The following is a 13,012-nucleotide window of genomic DNA, read 5'->3' as shown; positions in this document are numbered from 1 at the left end:
GTTTTAATCATTTCTTCTACGGCAGGACCCAGATGTAATCAACACCGCTTTGCCGATAGAATACGGTCCACTTGTAGAAGAGGAAGAGAAAGTACCCGTGAGGCCCAAGGACCCTGAGGGGGTTCCTCCTCTCCTGGTCTCTCAACAGGCGAAAAGGGGGGAGGAGCGCAGCCCAGCTGCCCCACCACCTGTGCCTACCACCTCCTCTGGCAAGGCTGCAAAGAAACCCACAGTTGCAGAGGTCTCTGTTCGAGTCCCTAGGGGGCTGGCTGTGGAAGGGGGACATGTGAATATGGCATTCTCTCAGTCCAACCCCCCTTCGGAGTTGCACAAGGTCCAGGGATCCAGAAACAAGCCCACCAGCTTGTGGAACCCAACGTACGGCTCCTGGTTTACAGAGAAACCCACCAAAAAGAATAATCCTCTAGCAAAGAAGGAGCCACATGAGAGAGGTAACCTGGGGCTGGAGGGAAGCTGTACTGTCCCACCTAACATTGCAACTGGGAGACTTCCGGGGGCCTCACTGCTCCTAGAGCCCTCTTCGCTGACTACCAACATGAAGGAGGTACCTCTGTTCAGGCTACGTCACTTCCCTTGTGGGAATGTCAATTACGGCTACCAGCAACAGGGCTTGCCCTTAGAAGCCGCTACTGCCCCCGGAGCTGGTCATTACGAGGACACCATTCTGAAAAGCAAGAATAGCATGAACCAGCCTGGGCCCTGAGCTCGGTCGCACACTCACTTCTCTTCCTTAGGATCCCTAAGACCGTGGAGGAGAGAGAGGCAATGGCTCCTTCACAAACCAGAGACCAAATGTCACTTTTTGTTTTGTGCCAACCTATTTTGAAGTGCCACCAAAAAAGTTGTATTTTCAAAACGCTTTAGAAAGGTTTTGAGCATGGGTTCATCCTATTCTTTCGAAAGAAGAAAATGTCATAAAAATGAGTGATAAATGCAAGGCCCAGATGTGGTTGCATAAGGTTTTTATGCATGTTTGTTGTATATTTCCTTATGCTTCTTTTAAATTGTGTGTGCTCTGCTTCAATGTAGTCAGAATTAGCTGCTTCTATGTTTCATAGTCGGGGTCATAGATGTTTCCTTACCTTGTTGATGTGGACATGAGCCATTTGAGGGGAAAGGGAACAGAAATAAAGGAGTTATTTGTAATGACTCAGCATGGGGAAAGACATTCTTTACTTGAAAAATCATAGACAACTAAAATGTCACTTTAGGTGACGGTTAGATGCTTTTAATTGTGCTGATTCATCACCAATTGTAACAAATGTTGTGAGTAGTTTCAGTAGTATAGCAGAAATGTGTATATACTCATCTAAATGAAATGCATACATTCCAAGTGCTTTGAGTAGGATAAAGCACTAATACAGATCCAGAGATTCAAACATCCTATTAATATACCTCATGCCTTAAGAAAATCCTCTTACTAAAAGTGAAAAACTGAGTGTGAGGTTTCCTACTGGATTTAAAACTCAAGATTTAAACTACTTATTTAAAAAATTTCCACTAATTAAACTTTCATCATTTAAAAGCAAAAATTTTAAGCAGCAGTGATACATAGAAGCATAGAAACATCCATTTGTGGGCATAAGTGTCAATACATTTTAGGCCAAAACCTTCTATTTGTTTCAGTCATGGACTGACTACCAAACTCAAGTTTATACCTGTAGAGATGGACAGGGCCCCAGGAGGAACAGGCCGCTGGTGGTCCTAAGGAGAGGCACTGATCCAGTCTCTTTCCTTCCATGGCTAACCTGCGTTTTCTCTCCATCATGTGATCCAAGTACACTGGGAACACAAATGTGCTGAAATACATATAGCATAATTTGTATAGCTGTCAAAGACAAATTAAAACAAAGAATTTTTTCCCTAGGAGGCAATGAGGAAAGGAATTGTGGAACCCTTGGAGAGTTGAGGTTGACATTGACATGTTAGAGTGGGAGTTCTGAACCTGGTTTTCACAGATGAACTTTACTTCCATGAAAACGCATTGGGAATCTGTTCAATTTTACACACATACTTATGTGTGTAATGCTTAGAATGCTTTATCAGTAAGTCCTCATTTCATCCTCTTTCTGCTTCTCCTCTATCCTCATGCCCGTTTTCTTTCCTGTTGGTAGCTATGCCAAAGCATTCAAGAGGGAAGCATTCTCTTACTACTTGCTAGTAACTAAACATTACCAAACAAAAGGACTGTGTGTGTATATTATGAAAGGTATATATATACATGCCTGTTTCCGACCCTCTGTTTCACCTGCATCAAAAGCATCACTTTCAGCGTGGGAAAGCCATTATGTTAAAAGCCAACACCAGAAAACTGTTCCTTTCTCTGAAGGCAGCTGCCTTACCCTGGAGTTAGGAGTGTGCATCTGTAAAAGCCCTGATGCCCTAGGGGCTACCTTCCTTATCTGCTTAACTGCCGAAAATATTTTCATCAGAGATACATGAAGATGAAACATCAATGAACTTATCTCTAAATAAAAGTATCACTAAAATTTGGTTCATGCCAGGCACAAAAGTAGCCTAATCATATAAACATTATTTAACTCACAGACCACCTGAAGGGGCTCAAGAATATCACTTTGAGAAACACTCTTCCTAAAGGATACTGACAGAGGAGTTGTCAATAACTGAGGAAAACACTTCCATTTTAGATTTGTTACACCAGTAACCAATCAAGCTGGGAGTAAGCTATCTGGTTAAATAGCCATCTCTTTATTGTTATTCATGGGGAAAATATTACTTCTTTCCACTTTTAAGAACTATAAATCCATTACATTTTCAGGTTGTGCCTTTTTACCACTGAGATTGATTTGTTGATCTCTCTAATCGTCCTTATTGGTATCAACTTTCATGTAAATAATAGTCAAGTCTTAAAAGCTTGTATACATGGATAAGTAAATAAACAACTCCACACTGAGATGCGATGACCTCAAGATGTTTCATTTAACTTGGTGTAACCCATGGGTATCAGCATGATATTAATCTGGACTATTGTCCACTCAATTATTGCTCCAGCCATATGGCTACAATTCATACAGACACTATGGGCTTTAGTAAAGTTATTAACCATGATAGAAAGTTCCGCCCAGAATATGAATGGGCACAATTACAGTTTGCAGAAGCTATGCTAATTAAACCATAATCTAGCATAATTATTTATATCCTATGTTTATAAAGAAGCCAATCAAAAGTTCACAACTGTTCCACTGGGAAACTGGCAATTTGCGAGCAATGACCAGTTTGTTAATATGTTGTACCTCAAGATTATAGCAATTCAGACTAGCAGGAATAAACTTTTTAAAAAGAGTATGCTCTACTACGTAGTTAAAAGGCTGGATTCTCTTTCTACCAGTTACGGTCTGAGTTCTGACTCCCCTTGGGTTATCTGGCCCGTGGGTACCTCAATGTCCCCATATATAAAAGGAGGACAATCACTTCCCTTCCTCACAGCTCCTCAGGGAGATCATACACTGTGTGAAAGCACAAACGCCCCCTCTTACACCTTGGCAGCCCCCAAGTGAGGTGGGGCTGGGTGTGGGGGCAGGTATGTCTATGCCTCCCTGCCTTCATGCTCAGCTGTGGTTCTTGTCCCTGCTCACATCCAGCCCTCTCGGCTCTCCCATTTGTGCCGTGTTTTCTTCGTGTGTCATTTGGTTTTGTTGTTTTAATTGACATATAATAATCATGTGTATTTATGGGGTATCGTGATGCTTCAATACATGCATGTATTATAAAAATCAAATCAAGGCATTTAGCATATCCATCACCTCCCACAGTTATCATTTCTTTGTAAGAACATTCAAAATCCTCTCTTCTAGCTATTTTGAAATATACACTATTGTTAACCATAGTCACCCCACTGTGCAACTGAACACCAGCACTTATTCCTCCTCCTAACCCTAATGACAGTAGCAGGAACCCTGCCAGAGCCCAACTCCTTTCAGCGCAAAAGAAGAACGTAAAGTCTCTACCACAATTTCAGTAATTCTTAAAAAAATTTTTTTGGCCTCTCCACATAGGACTTAGTAAACCCTATAGCTATAAGGTATTATGTAACTAAAGTTAACTTTATTCTGAAAAACATGGGCCTTTATATCCAAATTCCCAGAGCACACCACTAAGAATTTCTAACGATCAAGCCATTTTAATAGGTTTTCAGTAGTAATAGCAGGATTAAAATCCGTTACGAGCTTTACAAACCTAAAAGGAGACGCATCTGAATTCATGTTACTCTAACAGACTACCCATGACAAGATTCATAAAATCGTATGAAGTGTGTTGTCAATCTGTCTTTAATGGTTTTTAAAATGAGTCCCTAAAGAACACACAATTTGACTTTGCTAATTTCATTGCAGCAGATGGCTCCTGTGTTGTTGTGTGAACATAAAAAGCAAAACCAGCATTCCCGTAATCCTAAACATGCTGCTGTAAAATACAAGATCATTACTGAGAACAAATAGAGAAGCTTCTATTAAGATTCTACTTTCATTTTGTGTCCTGAGTAGGGGTGTTTAATTTTTGATGCACTACTCAAGTAGTGCAAAACATTTTTCAGCTGTAGCCTGACAACTCTAAAACATTTGAAAAACTTGGTAAGAACAAACTACTATATGGGGGGTGGGGGGGACAGGAAGTTACATGCACTGTAACCACAAAACTGCAGGAACCACCTTCCTCTCTTCAGCATTCAGTAAGTGTAAAACAAGTGTGTTACCCTTCATGTGGAAAAATGGCACTACAAGTCTAACCTCAGAAAAAGCACAAGTACCAAAATTAGTCTTTAGTGCCTTCATATGTTCATTTCTTATATCCCTCTTCTTGACATCCTCGGGCTCTCTCCCCATCCCATCAATTTCCTAAGACTTATTGCCTCCTTGTGAGAACTAACCCGCCGTTATTTTTCCTCCATCACTCAATGTTCATTTCAGCTGGTATTAGGTGAAAGACAGTCTTATTAAACGAACTCACATCGAAACCTTAGCAGCTAGGATAGTATTTCTCCCTAGAATATTTACATATTAGAAGAGGTTATTTGCTAACATAGATGAACATCAGATTGATAAAACTTCAGATGATTATATCATTTTGGATGGTTTAGCATTCATCAGTTACTTGAGAAAACAGCAAGCAGACCGGGCAGGAGTGAAGAGAGCTACCACTACTAGACCGCAATTACCTACCTCCCTGACTCAAGCAAGTTACTGAAACTCATTTTCTTACTTAAAAAACGAGGTCAGGAGTTCAACACAAGCCTGGCCAACATGGTGAAATCCCGTCTGTACTAAAAATACAAAAAATTAGCTGGGCATAGTGGCAGGTGCCTGTAATCCCAGCTACTCGGGAGGGTTAGGCAGGAGAATTGCTTGAACCCAGGAGGCAGAGGTTGCAGTGAGCGGAGATCATGCCACTGCACTCCAGCCTGGGTGACAGTGCAAGACCCACATCTCAAAAAAAAATATATATATATATATATATATATATATATATATGAGACCATATATATATATGGTCTCAAAGGCCCCTTCTAACTGTGAAGTCTGTGATTCTGTAGGACTTCACCTGCGTAAGGTAAATTCCAGCACCCAGCCATAATCAGTGGAGCATGACTGGTGTGTGCATGTGTCCTTGACCTTGACTCTTATCCCAATGAGTCAAACTATATGTAATCTTTATACAGAAGTAGAGAGTTTAGTATCAGTCCTGTTTATTCAAAGATCTTTCTATTCAAAGATCTCTTTAACAAATCATCAAATCCTTACCATAGCAAAACGAGATTAATCAGGGATGAGTTCCAGAAAGAAGCAAAGCTGGCAGAACTATGAGTCATGTCCATTTAATAACTTTCATGCTTTCAGTGCCACACCACTTATTTCTCTTTCATTACATTTGCTATAACAGCAACCTTATTAGCAAAGTAAAACCATAAAACTTACCTTTTATCACACCAATATTTGGTGGTATATCTGATGCACTTTCTGTCAGTTGACAATTTGCACCTCTCAGTGCCTATATTAGTCTGTTCTCACACTGCTGATAAAGACATACCCAAGACTGGGTAATTTATAAAGAAAAAGAGGTTTGATGGACTCACAGTTCCACATGGCTGGGGAGGCCTCACAATCATGGTGGAAGGCAAAGGAGGACCAAAGGCATGTCTTACATGGCAGCAGGCAAGAGAGCGTGTGCAGGGGAACTGCCCTTTATAAAACTATCAGATCTCATGAGACTCATTCACTATCATGATAACAACATGGGAAAAACCCACCCCCATGATTTAATTACCTCCTACCAGGTCCCTCCCATGACACACGGGGATGATAGAAGCTACAATTCAAGATGAGATTTGGGTGGGGACACAGCCAACCCATATGGTGCCCATTCCCAAAGTGATGTGGCAAAGCCTATAGCAAGTCAGGTGTTTGAGAGCAGGAGGTGCCTGTGGATTCTGATGCTCCTCAATAAGTGCATCCAAGTGCCATTATGATGAGCAATTCATTAAGAACAGGAGTCCTCTCTCACAATCACCATAGAATTGGATAGAACCCCTCTTTTCAGGCTCATACAGATACCCACTGCCATTGGATGGCAATTTTTGGAAACCTGTTGTGAACCATATAGTTTTATAATGGATCCCTAGAAACAGGGAATCCAAAAAGATAGCCAATTCCAACATCCCACCAAGATAAGATTATGAAGACTGTGGGCAAATTTCCTACATTTTACTGCATCTAATAGTTGAGAAAAGAAACAATTTAAATCTTCTCGCATTATTCTCAAAGTAATATTTATATAGTATTTCACAGTTCTCAGAAGAAATAATTTTCAAGATAGAAATTCTTTTTCCTCAAGTATGCACCAGGAAACAGCTGGTGATGTTTTATAAAGGATAAGAAACTAAAGCAGAAAATTACATTGGATTTTCCTTTGTTACACACCGGGGGGTGTAAAGTGAGGCCTCAAGAATCTCATGCTATTTCTTAATTCCCTAAGCTCTATTCCCTTCAAGTAAGAGAAAATATCTGAAAAAAGTACAATATTTTCACTGATATGTGTAATGTACTGGAATTCTTATTAGAAATCCATTTGTATTAGCAGGTTCAATAAAGGCAACTATAATTTTTTGCTTTATTCTTCTGCTCTGTAATGCTCTATATTGTCTGTAATACAAAATCCATTTCCCCTTGCCATCAATATTAGACTTTTTATGACTATTAAAATTCATTTAAAAATCCATTTTAGGGTTCTTTTTCCCCCAAAGATACTGGATAGTAACACCCACCCTTCACAACAAGAACTGTCAGGGGCAGCCAATGTCATTAACACTGTTGACTGAGTTTCAAGCTAAATCTCAGAAGTCATACTAGAGAAAAGAACAAAAAGCACTGCTTGAAGCTGTGCATATAATCTTAATATGATTCATCTCCATGTCAGTCTGATTTGTTATGTGAAAAATAATAATTAGTTCAGTCTTCAATAAGGTAAGTCTGTCTACTTGGAATAAAGTCATGAAGGGCTGGAACTGAAAGAACTTAACCTCCCTCAGATGGACACAGGCCAAGAACACAGCACTTGGATGGTTAAACCTTCTAAGCTTTAGAAATGCCTAAAATTCAAATTCAGTACAGGATAGTTAGCTTGCTGAGTTCAATTGATCCCAATTGGATTTTATGTAGCCAGTTGAAACAACTCTGACTAAATATCTAATCCTGAGACCAAATTCCTCCTGACGCAGGAGTCTATTGGGGCTACGGTGGCAACAAACTCACATATCTGGGTTCATCAGGGATTTTAGAGCCGAACTTAAACCAGATTTATGAGCATTTAAAAAATGACACCAGTGATCCTTGGGAACAGATTATGTTTTCAGCTAACAGCCTCAATTTAAACACCTGAAATATCTTTAATAATTCAGAACGCCCTGCCCCTTCTCAGCACCACCATGACCACTACACTTGCCCTATTTGAAAGGTATAGTAAATAATGAAATTTGCTGCTGATTTATCGTCATGAACATTCTAATCATTGGAAGACATTCTAAAAAGATAAAAGGAAAAAGCTTCTCCTACACCTTGATGCTGCTCTCAACAGAGAGCTATAAAACAAAGTTTCATTTGACCACACATAATGAAAGGATATTAATGTCAGTAATACATGCCCGTCTACTCGAATTCCACCATGTAGACTTCCTCTCATAAAAAGGAGCATTAGCAAAAAAGTACGATAGAACAACATCTTTTTGCCTAAGCAAAAGCATCATATTCTGCTTATAATACAATCTTAACATGTCCTGCAAGTTTAACTTGTTCATCCTATACATAAACTTCATCAGGAATGCTTATTTTATATTCAAACAGCATTATGTGACACTGTTTGTAAATAAGGCCTATGTACCAAGGGATACTAAACAAATACTAAAAATATACATGATAACGTGAGTTTTGTATTAACCACTGTATTTGTATTATAAATAAGTGTAGAGAAGCAAAGGGCATGAAAAAAATAAAAATTAATTATTCTATTGGCTTGCAATGTGGTAATGGATATTATATGTCTCTGAGTCATTCAGTCATTTGTTATTTTGATAACAAATATCCATCTGGTAAGTAATTAAAACTACTAGAACTATTTCTCAATTAAGAATGATTTTAACACAATAGGCTTCTAGCCATTGGTTGATGTGGTTTAAATAATATTATCACACATTCTAAATAGGTAGCCTCAAAATAAAACTCTGAAATAAAAATATCTAACACAGGCAGGCATGGTGGATCAGGCCTGTAATCCCAGCACTTTGGGAGGCCAAGGCAGGTGATCACCTGAGGTCTGGAGTTTGAGACCAGCCTGGCCAACATGGGGAAACCCCGTCTCTACTAAAAATACAAAAAATTAGCTGGGCATCGTGGTGGGTGCCTGTGTAATCCCAGCTACTTGGGAGGCTGAGGCAGGAGAATCGCTTGAACCCAGGAGGCAGAGGTCACGGTGAGCCGAGATCGCACCATGGCATTCCAGCCTGGGTGACAGACCGAGACCCCGACTCAAAAAAAAAATACATATACATACATATATATACACACACACACACACACATATATATATAAAAATACTGGAGATCAACGTTATCCCCACTTGGGTATGATCCAGTTCATTCTCTCCATATTAGACTACACGTATTTCCACGTTCTGTACATTACCATCATATTAAAATAGGAATTGAAAGTTACCACCAGGCAGAAGGGAAAGGTAGCTGACCCAGGTGGTCCTGCTGTGTCTTTCCTCCCCATTCCCTACTGCTGCGCCACTCAGCATCTGTTGTCTCTCACACGACACTCTTCAGGGGTAACTTCAGGGCTCCTGGATTCAAACTTTTCTTGTCCTCCTTCCTTCCATGTCTAAGAAAATTTACCTGTTCTGTGGCCTAGTCTCGCCAGGCCCCTTGTCTGAAGCTAGCTAGCTAGATAGCATATTTCCAACAATCAGTGGCCTTTACTGCCTTTGCTCACACAACAAAACCGAGCATCTACTAGGTATCAAGTATTATTCTAGGTGTTGGGGATAAAGTGGTGAACAAAACAGTCAAAAATCCACTCCTCGATCTAGTGAAGGAAGAAAGAAATAATAAGAAGTTGTAATCAGTAGTAAGCATGACCAAATGCTAAAGAGAAAATTAAAACATGAGAGGGGAACAAACGAGCTCTTGGGAGGAGGTGCCAGAGACTCACACCAAGATTACAACACCACGGTTCAGTCAGCAAACAGCTGTATCTCACCATTCTTACATACTTAAAAATATTCCCTCAAAATCACCCTAAATATAAAACAAAATATAAAAACAACGTTTTTTAGTAAAAGGCATTTAATTATTTCTATTTTTTAATCTAAATTCAAAGTGTTCCATCCTACGCTAAATAAATGAGTGAAATCCTAACTGTAGAAATAAATTCTTTTCTTAAATGACTCACTATTCATCAAAACAATACTAATAGGAGGGTGGCTATGAGCATACATTGTTGAGTAGAAAGCATGATATTTTTTAATATTCTTTATAGGGATAGGACAAACCCAAGCCATTACCATGAGGAAAAAGTTCAAAGCATATGTACCCTGAGTTACTGAGAAAAAGGAGAGTTGCAATAGGTAAATGACAAGATACCATTCCAAAACCACACAGCTTCCCTTTTTATTGATGCTCAAGAATTGAACTTTAAATGACATTTCATAAGCAAAACACAAATGAAAACACCTAATTTGCATGTATAATATATGTAAACATACATGTTATATGGACTTAATAATCCTCATCTAAATATAAAGAGAACAACTGGTTCTTTGACCTCAAAAATAAATTCAATGTTGGCATCACTGTTTTTAATTTATAGTGTTTTATATTTAACAGGAAAAATTATAAATAACCAAGTTTAGTGTGGTCATGGATTTCATGTTAAGGTATAAATAGAGTTTTTAAGAAATAATCTGTATAATAAAATAAGTTTACTTTTGAATTGCAGTACAGTCATTTCCTTCAATCAATAAAAATATTCCTTGATTACAAAGCAGCCTTATTTTGCAAATGTATTTCAGGAAAATAGCTCTAGCAATATTTGAAACACCACACTATTTTAAAAAGGCAGCGAAGTGACAGAATTTAGATTTAAAATAGTATATTGCAAAATAGTTCAACATATTATTTCTAAGCACAAGGCAAGCTCCATTCTGAAGGATACTTTTTAATCTTATAAAGCAAACTGTTCCAGTATTTCTGTGGTAAAGTCTAAATATTCACAATAAAAGATGAATCTTTACACAGACAGGACATAAACTTCAATATGTAACCACAATGCAAACATTTTACATTATGACATCACTCTAATATGAAGCTTAGTTTGTTAACATATGCTCAAGAAGAAAAATAAAAACAGTACAGTTCTGTAGCTTTGTAACAGGCTGAACTCTGCAACAATTCGAGAAATAAAAACAGCAAACCCAACACCAGTTCTATGAGTAATAAAAAAAAAAAATCCAGATATTATAAACATTTAAGTAAATAACTAATACATCCCTCCTAATATATCTTTATTTGCTCTCTTCTGTTAAATACATTTTTTAAAATGTTTCTCATATCTCAGGAGGAAAGGACGGTAAATTCTTCACAAAGATAAAAGTGCATCGTTTTAAAAGTGCTTCGTGTTTATGTGTTACAAACATATCCAATAAGGAAGTTAAGTAAGTTTGTGCAAAAAAATCTAATTATCACTTGAATTCATAAACCTTAATCATGGGTTTTTGTAGTTCATCCAGATGAAGCAGTCAAGCAGCAGAAGAAAAATCTGAGATTAGACATTTTGTATAGAGGAAAGAGCACTGGGCCACAAGTGAGGAGACCCACATTCTACTCTTAGCTCAGTTAACCAACCAGTTAGTGACCCCAGGTAAGACAGGCTTCCACTTCGGTATTTGGCAATGGACAAGAAGCAGAGCTGGAGAGGCTCTAAGGCCCCTTCCAACTCCAAAATTATCATGTATCTTTAGACGAGGCATTTCTGAAAGGGCAAATAATTTTACCAAAATATAAAAATACATACTAGTCATCTAGCTACTATTCACTTATTGGACTTATTAGTAATAAAGCACAGAAAGAAAGAAAAATTCCAAAAATGCTTGACGAAAAAAAAGGTCATGTGAGCATTACTCGTAACCAAAGCTAGAGAAACCCTTCGCAATTATGGCGCTAAGAAAAATCCAATAGGTTTGTGCGAAACGAAAACAGAATAAGCAAAGAAATGCAACAGCTGGTCACCTGATGGCACTTTTTCTTCCTGAGTCCCAGAATTTTCTTGGGACCTAAAGCTTTAATCGGTACTTATTTTGAAAATTGCTTTAAAAGAACCATGACTCCCCAGAGTTCATATTCATGGCTTTGTAAAGAACTCTCTCTGAATTGTTATAATGGTTTTTAAGAAGATAACTCTATTTTCAAATTTTAAATATGGCTAAATAAAGTAAACCATTTACCATGGACTCTTTATTTACACCAAATTTTATATATATATATATTCGAGTTTATTTAATATTTTAGAAGCTTAACTCAACAATTCTCATCCACAAGCTTGGACCCATTAATTCCCCGATAGGTCACTCTACTCGGTCGAACTAAGACTCCATGGTTTGGCTTACAGGTGAAATAGCGCTTGTCGCCCACTGACCCATCATTTTTTCCCTTAGCGCTTCGGAGCTCAAGTCCAAGCCAGATACCTGAAGCAAAGTCAGTGGGGCCCACGTACCTAACAGTACCCATCTCGTTAGAGCTCGTGAGCAGGACCTGAGACCCCTCGTGCAGCTTCACGCTCCCTTCAATGCCGCCTGCAGGGGGAGTGCTGCTCCAACTGCGACGTAAAGCAGCTTTCGATCTGTGCGGAAGGGAAAAGTGGGGAAAATTCTTTAGTGCTGAAGATTACTGTGATTTTCACATAAAGAATGACGACAGCCATCATTTCCTGATATCATTTCCACTGCCAGATGCAGAATTCATTCATTCAGTTCCCAAAAGAGAATACTTTATGGTCACAACTTGATTTTCAAATTTTAAATAGCAGTTTTAGAATATGCAGTTGACCCATGAACTACACAGGTTTTAAGTATGTGGGTCCACGTATACACAGAGTTTCTTCTGCCTCCGCCACCCAGGACAGCAAGACCAACCCCTTCTCTTCCTCCTCCTCCTCAGGCTGCACAAAGTGAGGACAATGAAGATGAAGATCTTTATGATGATCTGCTTCTACTTAAGGTATAGTAAATATATTTTCCTTATGACTTTAACATTTTTTTCTTACTTTATTGTAAGAATACAGTACATACTACATGTAACATACAAAATATGTATTAATCAGCTGTTTATGTTATAGGTAAGGCTTCTAGTCAACAGTGGGCTATCAGTAGTTAAGTTCTGGGAGAGTCAAAAGATATACACTGATTTTCAACTGTGCAGGCAAGCAGGGGA

The 13,012-nt window shown here is 38.6% G+C and overlaps 2 protein-coding genes across 6 annotated transcripts in view; one reads left to right on the top strand and one right to left on the bottom strand.

The window, feature by feature from the left end:
• Nucleotides 1-1,190, top strand: part of ALK (ALK receptor tyrosine kinase) — a 751,958-nt gene extending 750,768 nt beyond the window's left edge. For both annotated transcript variants that reach the window (XM_007971055.3, XM_073022891.1), the window contains one exon: nucleotides 26-1,190. In XM_007971055.3, the coding sequence (XP_007969246.3) occupies nucleotides 26-724 (699 nt within the window). In that variant the 3' untranslated portion in view covers nucleotides 725-1,190. The remainder of the gene's footprint in view (nucleotides 1-25) is intronic.
• An 8,980-nt stretch (nucleotides 1,191-10,170) lies between these two features.
• The window catches only part of CLIP4 (CAP-Gly domain containing linker protein family member 4), a 68,528-nt gene continuing 65,686 nt past the window's right edge, over nucleotides 10,171-13,012 (bottom strand). For all 4 annotated transcript variants that reach the window (XM_038006224.2, XM_038006227.2, XM_007971058.3 and 1 more), the window contains exon 16: nucleotides 10,171-12,422. In XM_038006224.2, the coding sequence (XP_037862152.1) occupies nucleotides 12,101-12,422 (322 nt within the window). In that variant the 3' untranslated portion in view covers nucleotides 10,171-12,100. The remainder of the gene's footprint in view (nucleotides 12,423-13,012) is intronic.

The sequence above is a fragment of the Chlorocebus sabaeus genome, chromosome 14 (assembly GCF_047675955.1).
Source record: "Chlorocebus sabaeus isolate Y175 chromosome 14, mChlSab1.0.hap1, whole genome shotgun sequence".
Classification (NCBI taxonomy): Eukaryota; Metazoa; Chordata; class Mammalia; order Primates; family Cercopithecidae; genus Chlorocebus; species Chlorocebus sabaeus.
The sequence above is the reverse complement of the archived record's forward strand: the minus strand, read 5'-3'. Positions and strand labels throughout refer to the sequence as shown.